Source organism: Daphnia pulex, chromosome 3 (assembly GCF_021134715.1).
Source record: "Daphnia pulex isolate KAP4 chromosome 3, ASM2113471v1".
Classification (NCBI taxonomy): Eukaryota; Metazoa; Arthropoda; class Branchiopoda; order Diplostraca; family Daphniidae; genus Daphnia; species Daphnia pulex.
The window spans coordinates 9,947,268-9,959,706 of NC_060019.1; the positions used below are offsets into that span (position 1 = coordinate 9,947,268).

Consider the following 12,439-nt stretch of genomic DNA (forward strand, 5'->3'; position numbering starts at 1 on the left):
TAGGTCAGATCAGATCGAGTGCCACTCTCGTTAGTGCAGGGAGTAAAGTAACACACGATCAAGACAACCACAGACACCAAGTGAAACAAGTTGAAGCCTCTCGCATTCGAGTTTCTGCACGTTTTTCAATAGTTGTCGGTCATCAAATACCTTTGGTTCTCGTGGGGCCAAACGTCCACATTAAACGAAAGAAAAATGGCCGTCGTGTAGTTTTTCCCTCCGTTATTGACGACTCGAAAGAAAAGTGTTGTCTGCATGCAGCAACATCTGTGTTTTGTGTGTGTGTGTGTCTGTACATGAGTGTGTACCTTTCTCCCAACGATCGGATCTCCCTTCTTTTTATATTTATTTTCCTGGTCGATTCTGGAAAGTGAACGGTGCGGCCCCGGCATAAAAATCAGAGAATTCAGCATTCCAAACACGGCGTCCTCATCTCTGCTGCTGCTGTAGGGGAGGTAAAAACCTTGGGGGTTGTGTCCGAAAAAATCGAAACGGGACACACACAAGAAAAGTACAGCCCATCTTTGTTGTTGCTGTACGTACAAGCGAATTCCAGCACAAGAAAGAGATAAAAAGGGAATGTGATCATCGCCCCCTGGCGAAAACGACTCATTTCTTCTTCTTTTGGTTATATCCGAGTGAGAAATTTGAACGCACCGAATATTGCACCTGGCTTTGTGTGTTTCGTTCACACCAATGGCTAACGAGAGTGAACAAGTCGAAGGTGGCGAACCGGTGGCTACTGCCAAGACGTTGTTAACAACAACAACGGCCGCCACAATCAACGGCAACGGCAGCCAGGAACCTTCGCCAACTCTGCAAGTGCCTTCCATCATTCCCAGCATCAAAATAACAAAGGTGAATATAAATTATTCCGACACACGTGACGTCACTTTGTTATTCATCCCCCCCCGTCCTCTGTTGTCCGAGCAACAACAACAACAGCCAAAAAGACAAAACGAGAAAAAAGAAAAATGCGCGTGAGAGTTGAAACTGAGCCAAGAAAAACCGAAAAACAAAAATGAATAATACTTTTTAAGGAGCTTGTGTAACCAAAGCACGAAGGTGCACCGGTGTGAGAAGAAGAAGAAGAATGAACCCCGACACGACCAACAATCCTATTGATGAAATCTCATCTTTTTTCACGTTCATTTTTTTAATTTTAATTTTCTTTCACGGGATTTTAAATATTTTTGTCTTTTCTTCGTTTTTGTTGGCTCGTTCATTCAATTTCGGTTGTGAATCCCGCGCTTTTATGGGTCCCCCAAAACTCTCTCTCTCTTTTTCTAGAATCACCTGTTCTTGTGCGTACACTTCCGCTGGCCTTCCGGCACAATTTTGTTTTCGGGAAGGGGGGAGTTAGGTAAAGTTGTTTAGAAGATGGCCGCGTGTCCTGTAAGTAGTAAAAAGGGAAAGGAAGCGTGACATTCGTGTAAAGAAAAGAATAGATATACACACAACAACTTTAGATATAGAGAGACAGTAGACACATTACAACAAAAACCGGAACGGCTGCCATTTTCACTGGCCCTTTACCCACAGCGTGTTGGTTGTTGTTGTGTGTGTGTTCCAATTCCAGGGGCGCCTCCGACGATCCTTTCCGGTTGTTGCTCCGACTCCGCCCCGTGATACTCTATAACCACCAACCACCCCACCCCTCTTACCCCTGGCTTTTTGATGGTGAAAGACTTTGGTCGTGTGAAAAGCCAAGACATCTTCTTCTCTTTTAATTTTTCCTACTTGCTATAAGGACACGCCAGACAGCCAAGATTCGCCCTATTGTTTTCGGGAAAAAGGCCTCCATTTCCTGACTGGACAATAAATTGAAAAAAAGGAGAAGGTTTTTCTTTCTTCTTTTATCATTGTCGTTCGGACAAATTTATAGAGAACATAGAAAAGAACTTTCCCCTCCGGAAATCTCCCAAGTTTTTTCGCTTGTTTATTCAATCTAAAAAGGTTTCTCAACCCCCCACTCCCCCCCCCCCTTGTTGTTGTTGTTGACACGATGGATCTTTTAAGACTTTTTGAAGAAGAAGAAGAAGAGGGCGGAGAAATTTGAGAAGTTTATGCCGGTCTGTCATCACTTGTAATAATTCACTGGCATTTGAAGAGTTCGGCTACCTATTTAACATGGTTATAGTGAGTGAGAGACTGGCACTGCCAGCCGCCGTCTCGTTAAATTCCATGTCTCTCCCCTCCTCTTTCGGGAGAAAAGAAAAATGACGTGATACATTTCCTTGAGGCCATTTTTTTCGTTCGGTTCGTTCGCTCATCAAGAGATGGATTCGAGAGGTTTTTAACGATTCACTTCCTCCTTCGTCTGTTTTTTTTTTCTGTTTTTCTTTTTTTCGGTGACCGACAGGTCATTCACGAAGGTCGTGCCATTTGCCAGTGAATCCCGATCCCCCCTTATGACATGTCATTAAATTTGACCTCCGCATCGGCTGACTGCGTGTGCGGTAACTGGTTGAACTCGATTCTTCTCAATTTCGTGAACTTTTCTCGACGAAAAACAAAAAAAAGGAGAACGACTACACCAGTTTTGAGACATCAGTTCAGAGATTGGTGTTGTTGCTGTGAAACGGTAGACAACAACAGACCTTTAAGGTTCTAAACGGCCGAAGGGGGGGAGGTTCATCGACACGTCACGAACGAGAGGCTCCCATTTCCATTTTTTCGGTTTAAGGAAGAAGGACAAAATAAAAAGCAGTAGCGCCTCCTAGCCACTTGAAAACGATTACAAGCCAAACATCTTCTCTTCACAAACCCCCCGTTGTTTTTTTATGAGCGTTCGCTTTCAGATCCTACCGCTAGATGGCTGAAAAGAGCGCCAGTTTACAAAAATAAAAAGAAGAAGAAAATGAAAAAGAAATTGAGCGAAAAGGGACGAAAATAGAATTTGTTGGCAGAACTGAACGTCGGCATCCGAACTGGACCGAGTCGTCTGATTCGTGATTCGACAAAAGAAGCTGCCAGCCTCTATACCTTGCTTGCATGCAGTCACGTCCATTCCATTTGCTTAATAGTTCGTGAACGGCTCGTTTAATTTTACCCGACAAGAAAAACAAAATGCGGGGGAGCAGCGGGTGGGAATGAAGGAATAACGTTCCCGAATGTCTAAATTTTCAAGGTTCGACAGAAACAGCAGGTCCGTTCACTATGCGATGACAGCTATTTACGACGTGTCTCTCGATGATGATGAGTTGTCCCCTTTCACGTCGTTAAAAGGATCTCCCGGACCACGTGATCCATCATGTTTTCCTTTCCCGCCTTTGATTGAGAATTTGAAAAAGTTGGAAAGCAAATACGCGCAAATGGCGAATTGGGCGGTCCGCCGCTTCTCGTTGGCCATGTTGCCCGCAAACACAGCTGTTGTTGTCGTCGCCGTGTGCTCACGAGTAGAACGGACTTGTCTCTAAATTTAGGATTTCCTGATGAATCGTTCTGACTGCTAATTTATGCCTTTTACCATTGATGTGTGTACACTGTGTGTATAGTTTTTTCTTCTTCTTCTTCTTCACCGCCACAAGTCGACCCCAATTTCGTGCTATTATTTATAAATCTGTCTGTGTGTGTGTACGTGTGAGGCTGAGAGTTGCTCCTCGGTTGGGATATTTTGGCGCTGTCCAACTCGTTCGCCGCTTTTATTCTTTTCAAAGCCCTCACTATCTTTTCCTTTTTTTTTTCTTCTCTCCTCTTCACTGTATGTTTTCACTCGCCTCTTCTCTAGAGATGGATCGGAACATCCGCCCCTCCGCCGCCGTCACTTTACGTCCTTGGCCGTCGTTGGCTCCGAGACCCGACGTCTCAGTAGATGTCGAGCCATCGTAGTAGCGAGTAGTGTGCGAAACAATTTTTATTTCTCAAAAAGCGTTTTTATTTTCCCTGGTGGTTTTTTCGAATTTTCGCGCGACACCTTCAAGAAGAAGAAGAAAAAAAAATTTCAATATTAAAGTGGGGAGGGGAAAATAAACTTCGAGGAATTGAATTTGATCTCCGGGTGTTTTGTTTCATACTTATTTGTTATTTTTTCGTCGTGAAAGAAAAAAAGTATCGGTAACATCATCTTTTCCGGCCCCTATCGATATTATTATTGCACAAGTGTGTAATCTCATCCCTTTCACCCCCCACCACCACCACTAGTCAACTCAAAATAGAGGATGGGTCGGTCATCACCGAGAGCCGTCCCCGAGAATTCCCGCGTGAGTCTTTCGTTTCTTTTCTCCTGGAAATCGTAGAGTCAAAATGTTACATAACTTGTCGTCTTCAGTGTTGTTCTAAGTGCTAAAGGATCTAAAAAACAAAAATTTGTTTTGTAAACAACACCACCACACATACTAAACAAGAGAAGAACCACCTTTCGCTATGTTTCATCAAAATTTACCAGAAGGAGAAAAGTTGTTAGAATGTTTTTATTTATTTTTTAAATTTCGTGTCGGCTGATATTTTTAGACCCAAGGACGTGAGTGGCGTCCACTCTGCGGCCGACTGGGCCTCTCCGCAAAAATTCCGTCGATAGACAAACTTGTGAGGCGTCAAGGATCTTCTATCTTTGATGCTGTAGGGGTCGACGAAGGACTTTTGCGGCCCCTCTACAGTATATACCCTTTTTAAAAAAGAAAATCCCGCGTGAACTCTGTTGCCTTGGGAGGCTATCTTCCTGTTTCTTCTTATCGACTAAACGGAGGATGACTGAACGACGTTCAAATGCCGAGACCGTCTGAGACGACTCTATTAATATGACCCTTTTTTTTTGTTGGGTTGGTATTCCGGTCGTGACGAACGCCGAGTCGCTTCCTTTTTGGCAGTTTCGTTCAGTCCAAGTTGCTAGCAGATGAAAGGGGTCACGCACTTGCGACTTTTCACAAGACGGTCTTCTCTCTCCGCGTGTACAGAATTGTATTTTCGTCTGGTTCTTTTTATTATTATTTTTCCGCCACTCGCTATATGCATTGACATGTTTCCCCCCTCCCGTGTAACCAACCGGAATTTTTTTCTTTTTTCTCTCTCTCTCTGCATCCACGCCAGGAATGTGTTGGCGTCATTATCCAACAATGTGCTCGGCAGGTTCTTACACCGCCTCTCCCGCAGACGTCTGGCGTGCAAGTCGGGGGAAAAGAAAAAAGGTCGAAAGGCCGGAAAACAATCATCGACACTGTTAAAAAGAGTCGAGTCTTTAGAACGTACATAAGTAGGCTGAATGGGTTGACATTGTTGTTATTCCGGATGACGTCACTATTGGCTAGCCGCGACCGGAAGAGAAGGAGGGGGAGGAAGGAAGGAAGACGTCGAACGGTTTCGAACATTTCTCGGCTGTTTGGAGCGTCGATAGGCACCTAGGGAGAGGGGGAGCTAGGGTTAGACCCCCCCCCCCCCCCTCGGGGTGGGTCTTAAAAAAAGACGAGACACACACACGAACTCTGAAACCTTTTGGCGTGTCGAGAAAATTCAAAGTGTTTGTTGTTTCAGTCCCTTCGTGTGTGTGTTTGTTTGTTATTCTTGTTTGCCCTACCAACTATTGATATTTGGAGCTAGCTAATTCTAGGCTGATGCCTAGAAGCGAGAATGATTGATGACTAATGTCCCTCTTTTTTTTTCTTTCTATTTTTCTTTTTTCTGACAGGTGAGTGCCACACGAATTAGCTGTTGGAAGCGGCAGGTATTTGACTCCCATCCGCCGATTGGTGGTCCCGCATGGATCCGCATTGCGTCCGCTTTGAAAAAATAGCCAGACATCCATTTTCTTATCGCATAAGTTTATTTTTTAAAAAATAAGACATTCTCTTAGTTAGTTAACCACGCCCTAGAACAACACAGCAACACCACCAAAAAGGTAAAACAAAACAAAACATTGGCTATTGAGGATGGATTTTCAAAATCCCTCTGTAGATGGCGTTTGCCCTCTTTTATGAGAGAGAAGCGGGACTAGAGAATCCCGCCGGGTCCTCCCGACTTTCAATGGCGCGTGTAGACACTGCTGGGCCGTACATGTCTGGGTATTTGCACAACGAAAGAATAGCTTTGGGGGGAACAAAAAAAGAGAAAAAGAAAGATCGTGTCATCCTGTGTAACATAATAGACTCCATCCACCTCTCTCGTCCAACTGGACGGGAAAAAAAAGGAAACATTCAGATGAGACACACTCACGAGTCGCAGCTCTCGACTAGTTCCAAATTGGATTGGACTCTCCCCAAACGTCTAATCCAATTCAGACGTGATGGAATGTCTTTTTTATTTTTATTCTATTCCACTTGTATTCCTTTTTCGCTTAACGCCGAGCCTTATTCTGCCTTCTTTTTCGGGCTTTTTCATATCGGACGAATTAGTGGGAACAAACGTCGACACGCTCTGCGATTGCAACTTAATCTGCTAAAAGATTTGCCGTTTTCACCCCGTTGGCAATTTAAAACAAAAAAAGAAAATCTCGAATAACAAACAAATTTGATGTCGATGACGGATGTTCCATAAAATGGGTCGGACGGGAATCCCGCTGCCGGGCACGGCTGTCATTGTCGCGATTCACATCCGACCAGGATTGCGTCACTTTTTTATTTGTTGATTATATGAGTCGCTTGGGTGGAGGTCCCATCCGTCAGCCATCCATCATGATGATATGGTCGAAAAAATCTTTTTTATTTTTCTGTTTTCTCTTTTTGCGTGGTTTTTTGTCATGTCAAATGATTTGACTACGCAGCGGTCACCGGGTAGGAGGTCTCACGATTGTGTTCCAGGTGTTGCGGCCCAGTTGTTGGTTTTTAACACGACACGACAAGTCGAGAGGGGCGATTTTTCTACTCCTTTCTTTTGTGCCTGGTGATTTTTCTCTTTTTTTGGCACTGGCCGTTGCGTGCAGACGCGTCAGTTTGGAATGAAGTCGCACGGTCTTGCCAAAAAGACGGGCGATATTTGGTAGACCAGTGCCGTCTGCGGGGCACCGGTGTCGCCCTCTACCAGACACACACCGAGGATAGGCTAAATATAAACCGTCCGCCAACGGCTGGAACACACATACACTCACACAGAGATTCACTCCCGTGTGTCTGTGTGTGTGTGTGTGTTCTCCATCTGGTCCCGTCATACCGACACACAGCGCGGCCGGTTTTTTGGGGGTCTTGGCCGGAACTCCTCTAGCTCCTCTTTCTCTCTCAGATGTTCGATTGCTCTCCGCTTGTGCGGAACTATTATGGCGTGGTGTGAAATCTGATTCAGAGAATCTTAGCGGCAACAAAAATTGTGTGTGTATCGGATAGCAAAATATCAAAATTTTTGAAAAAAGAAGAGCGCGAAAATTCAAACATTTTATCTTGGGGTTCAAGTGTGAAGTGGAAATTGTGTGGCCTTTGTGTGTTTCAGTGTGTTGATTGAGTGTGTCCCCGGTTTGGGGTTTAAAGAAAAATCTCCTTTTTATTTTTCCTAACGGATGACATGAATCAAACCTTTTACGACAATGTTTAAGAAATTCGCATCCATCTCTAGTCTGGGGGTAAGTTTTTTTTCCATTTGATTCCCTAATCCTCCCACCTGATCGAATGTGAGGATTAAACTACTACAGGCGCGAAAATCAGATTTTTTGTCGAATTGATTCTAAATTGATTGCCGGATGAAGGTTAAACAGTCCCCGGATGGCGATGATTATAGGCTCTGCCTCCTCCTCCCAACCAAAAAAACTCAATGCGGATGTGATTTGCAAAGAAAGGAAAAGAAAAACACACAAACAAAAACTAAATTTGCATTTCCTTTTTTCATCCGCCTCCCCATAACTCTTGTTTTCCTTTCGTCTGTTATTCTTTGAGGATTAAAAGAAAGAAAGTGACGAAATCTCTCTCGTCAGCTTCTTTCTTGTGCCGTCCATCCGGATGTAATTTAAATACTCCCACGTCTCCCCCCCCCCCACCCTATTTCACGTCCTTGCGTAACTCATAACTCAACACCCGCCCAGGCCTTGCGAGAGTGTACCGAGTCTCTCCAGTAGTATAGTATCAGTAGTACACTGGCGGCGGGTATAAATAAATACAGTTAATATTAGTACAGTGGTAGAGAGAAAGAGAAAGTAGAGAGACTTTGGTATTTTTTCCCATTTGAAGGATTTTTCGCTCTCCTCTCGGTGACTGAATGAGGAGATTTTTTTTTTACGGCGGAGCTGAGAGACAGCGGGTAGATTTGGTCTAAAATTAGATCCATCCGCCCCAGTAACGCACAGCAGCAGGCCCGTCCTCTCTTCCTCTTCTCCTCCTCCGGTTTCCTCTTGTCTCCCATCCGGCGCGCCATATGCCCGCGCGAGCGCATAACACACACGCGCCCGCGCTCCCCTGGCCCAGCCCGGCCTGGCGCTGGCCTGCGCGCCCTCGCTTCCCTTTTACCCGAAAAACTTTTCTGCCCGTTTTTTTTTTTACTTACTGCAATTGCCCAGCGCAAACCCAACATGTTTACAACTTGAGCCAACCATTTCGGTCAATTTTTCCCCCCTATGCTCAAAAATCAACTGGGAAATTAAAATAAAAAAAAAAACGAAATTTTTTCTCGATTGTGTTTTGAGCGCGCGGGAAATTCGATTCGGTTGAATGAACCGAAAAATATGTTCGCGCTCAATGTGTGTTTGTGTGTGTTTCGTCATTTGTGTGTTTGGCTTGTTCGGCCGTCCGCTTGGCTGAGTATTTTCAGTGGGGGGGTATATTTTATCTCGTCGACATGTCCATCAACGTGTCGGAGTAGTTGTGTCTTTTTTAAATATGCACCCCCCTTCCAGCTATAGGAGGGCCCAGTAGGTGGAGTCGCTGACATTCACATCACAAGAGACATTTTCGAATTGCGTCATAGGTGGACCAGTTTTTTCTGTCTTTCTTTTGGTGAATGGAAGAACAGATGGTTGTCTTGTACGACCGGCACCTGTCAAACTGTTTCGTTTTGTTTCTTTTCTTCAAAGGAAGAAAGATAAACGGCCAAGGTAAAATGGGGAAATGCTTTGGATGGAAAATTGAATTCGCCGATTTGATTTGCGTGCGCGAAATTCCGCGGAGCTGATCGGATTGAGCAGGAAAAAAAGGCGGAACGGAAGGGGACAAAGGAGGTGGGCCCAATTGACAATCAGTTCATCCGGAATCAATTGGTCGCCATCCGGAAGCGCCGGGGCATACACATAGAAAAGAAAGAGTCTTTGGCCGAGATGGAAATGCAAAAGGAGGGATGGGGTCGGGGGGATATAACATCATCATAATCGATATTGACGTTAGTTTTAAAGGCCTCCGCAAGAGCGGAGGAGAATGGTTGACTGGGCCGGAATTATTTATCCGCTTTCTCTTTCTTTTTCCTCCTTTGCTGGCTAGAGAAAATGGCACTTGATTATCGATCGACCTGATCCCGTGCTCACACTACACTAGACACACAAGCAGAAGGAGGAGTGGGGTGGGTGGAGGGGGGGGGGTTAGCAGGGTGGGGTTGCTTTTTCTCTTGGGGGTATCAGGGAGGCTTTAAAGCTCGTTGGGCCAGCGTTGCCTTTTAACAATGACGTATGCGCCAGTGAGTGGGTCCTCCCCAGTATGTGAACCCATCGGCGCCGGCGCCGTGTTTATCCTCCCAGCACAGAGAAGGAGGAGGAATAAGGAGAAGGAGAAAAAAGGGGATTGTCATTTCCCTTATTCCGACTTGATGTTCAACACACACGGACACACGGAACACTGACGAACAGTTCACGTTCCAGCGTCTCTCCTCGATCCTTTTTTTTGTTTGAAAATTAAAATAACAAAAAGAGAAAAGAAAAGAAATTTGCGCCAAAGTCTCGAAAATTCCCAGTGATTTTGCATTCGCCCAGTTGTGTCAGTTAGTGTAGAGTGCGTGTGTGTGTGTGTGTGCGTGGGCGGTTCAAAATAATGCCCGTCTAGAAGGAAGAAGAAGGAAATCAAGAAGAAACAACTGGGAGGATCTCTCTCTCCCTTTTTTTTTTGTTTTCGTTTTGGTTTTGTTATCCGATCAAAACCAAACGTCAACATCTTAATACATTTCAACAATCTCTATTTCCAAAACATAAAAGATGGTCACGGAAAACAGTTCATCCGGTGCCGGAATGGTAAGTCCAAAGTTGGATCAGGGTGGACAGACACAGACCCATTATGTTGTTCCCATCATCTTTTTGAATTCATTTGGCGCATAAAGTTGCATCCGCTTTTCTGGGCGTCGTTTTTTTTTTGTTTCGGTACGAAGTTTTTTGGCGTATCCGCGTATGTACATGGTTAAAGAGGAGTCGGTGGGGCGCTGGCGGAGTAAGCGGCGGCGGGTTGCGGCGGCGCGCCGGTCGATACTCTTGCCTTTCAAGAAGGGGGTAGGGGAATGGCAGCGTCGCTAGGAGAGAGAGGATGAGTCACGTGATTCCACCCCACCCAAAAATCCTCACTGGCGTAAACGCAAAAACGAGAAGAAAGTTGGTGGTGTTGGTAGGGAGCGGGGGGGACATGTAACCAACAACCCAAAACGTCATTGAATGGCGCCCAAATTTTGATTCTCCCCACTCCCAATTAATTCTCTTTTGAAATTTAAGTTGTTTGAAGATGACGCCGTTCATTCAAATGGGTCAAAAACACTCGAAATGGGCATGGATGGGGGATTGAAAAAATAGATAAGACAAGCTCCTGGCCATTGTCGGGTGTCATTTGAGACTTGATTATATAATATCTCACACACTTCATCTTGTGTGTGTGTGTTGTGTGTGTGTTGAAGTTGAAGGTTTCCGGAAGAAGAGGGTGTTTATTGAATTGGAGGAATAATGAATGCGTGCCCAATTGTTTTTTGGAGGCCCTTATTATGTCTAGTTGTTGTTTGTGTGTGTGTGTGCACACACACATCTATAACGTACGTACGTACTACACCACTACCGAAAAGTGTAGTAAGTTCGTATCCCCCCTCTCCCCCAGCCGGTTTCTCTTATGGTATTGATTTATTTCGGGGCTGGGAACCGTTTCGTGACACGAGGTCAATTGCGACTAGTTTTACTACTACCGCCAACCACGTATATATATATCTACTCGGGCTGATTGTAATCCACTTCTTCTTAGCTCTTCCCTGTTGTTTTTTTCGTTTTTTTTTCCTGCCCATTTTCTCACGAAAGCCCGTCTCTCTCCCTCTCGATCCCTCATTATAATCCGTATTCCGCCAGTATGGATTTTCCCCTTTTGTTTTTTCTTTTTCCTTCTTCTCTTATCTTGGTAATCTCTGGGATGGATAGACGATGGTCCGTAATATATAGATATCCTGTTTTGTTTTTTATTTCTTTCCCAGGGCGGTAGAACAGAAAAAAGAAGAAGTTGTTTGGTTGTTGTTGTTGTTTTGTCTCTGTGTGTCTGTGTTGATCATGATTGGAGGGAGGCGAACAAACAACCGAAATAATTGATTTTTCTCCTTCTTTCTCTCTCTCTTTCGTCTATTTTATTTTCCAGTCGGACGCCAAGGCCGGTTTCCTACGCTCGGCACGCGACGGCCACCTGGACAAGGTTCTCGACCATTTGAAGAACAACACCGACATCAACACAAGCAACGCGGTAAATATTTCAAACTCAACTTTTTCTTTTTACCAAACTTTTCTGATTTTGTGTGTAGACTCTTCTCTCTCTCTCTTGGATGATAAAAAGCCAAACGTCAGGCCGTCGGTAAATTGAGGAAAAAGTTTGCGGAGACTTTTGATACGTTTGGTTGTTGGCTCATCTTCATGGTGGCAACAATAATGAAATTATATCGATCGATCCTCCAGCGGAGCGGAGCCCGGTCCTTCTCCTTTTTCTTTCATTCCATTGAGCCGACAGCACCTTTTGGAAGGGACGGAACTTTTTGGGAGGGAAGACCCTTTAGCGAAGCGTCGGATAGACGGCGACGACACACGATCCGAATTGATAAAAGCCTGAGCTGGAAAGAAAGAAAGAAAGAACGAAAGAAAGAAACATTCTGTGGAAATGTCATCCACCGTTTTGCTTCGGCCATGCTGCTGCTCCTGCTGTTTGTTTGCGATTGCCATCTTTCTCTCTCTCTCTCTACTCTAGCTCCTTTTCGGAGAGCTGTCATCGTCTTTTGTTGCCGGCCCGGTCCCTCCTGCTAGGGAGGGGGGGCAATCAATACTTGTCGTCGCCGCTGGGTGTAGCAAAAGCAACCCCCACCGTCTCCACATCCCTTCGTCGTTCTTCCAAAAGGCTCTTTGGCTGACTGCTGCCACCAGTTCGATTATAAATGAGTCGGAACGCATAGGGAAAAAGCGAGAGACAGAGAGAGAGAGAGTCTAACTCAAAACGCCATGTTGGTTTTCCACCTACTTCCAGGAGGGGTTAGGTTAGATATCCCCCCCCCCCACTGTTCCCACCCTCTCGGCCGAACGCGTCACGCAACGACCGAGTGTGTATGATTTAGTTTCATCTAGATCAGATAGATAGATATAATATACCGTTTCCTTAATCAGTGTTGG

At 45.0% G+C, this 12,439-nt stretch overlaps 1 protein-coding gene across 13 annotated transcripts in view; it reads left to right on the top strand.

The window, feature by feature from the left end:
- Window positions 1-12,439, top strand: part of LOC124191042 (ankyrin-2-like) — a 42,373-nt gene continuing 29,934 nt past the window's right edge. For 7 of the 13 annotated variants that reach the window (XM_046584005.1, XM_046584015.1, XM_046584008.1 and 4 more), the window contains exons 1-2: window positions 1-858; window positions 11,427-11,528. In XM_046584005.1, coding sequence (XP_046439961.1) covers window positions 697-858; window positions 11,427-11,528 — 264 coding nt within the window. In that variant the 5' untranslated portion in view covers window positions 1-696. Of the gene's footprint in view, window positions 859-3,820; window positions 4,203-5,623; window positions 5,660-7,050; window positions 7,484-9,000; window positions 10,064-11,426; window positions 11,529-12,439 lie in introns of those variants that run through there. The other 6 variants (XM_046584013.1, XM_046584014.1, XM_046584016.1 and 3 more) reach the window with 4 other exon arrangements.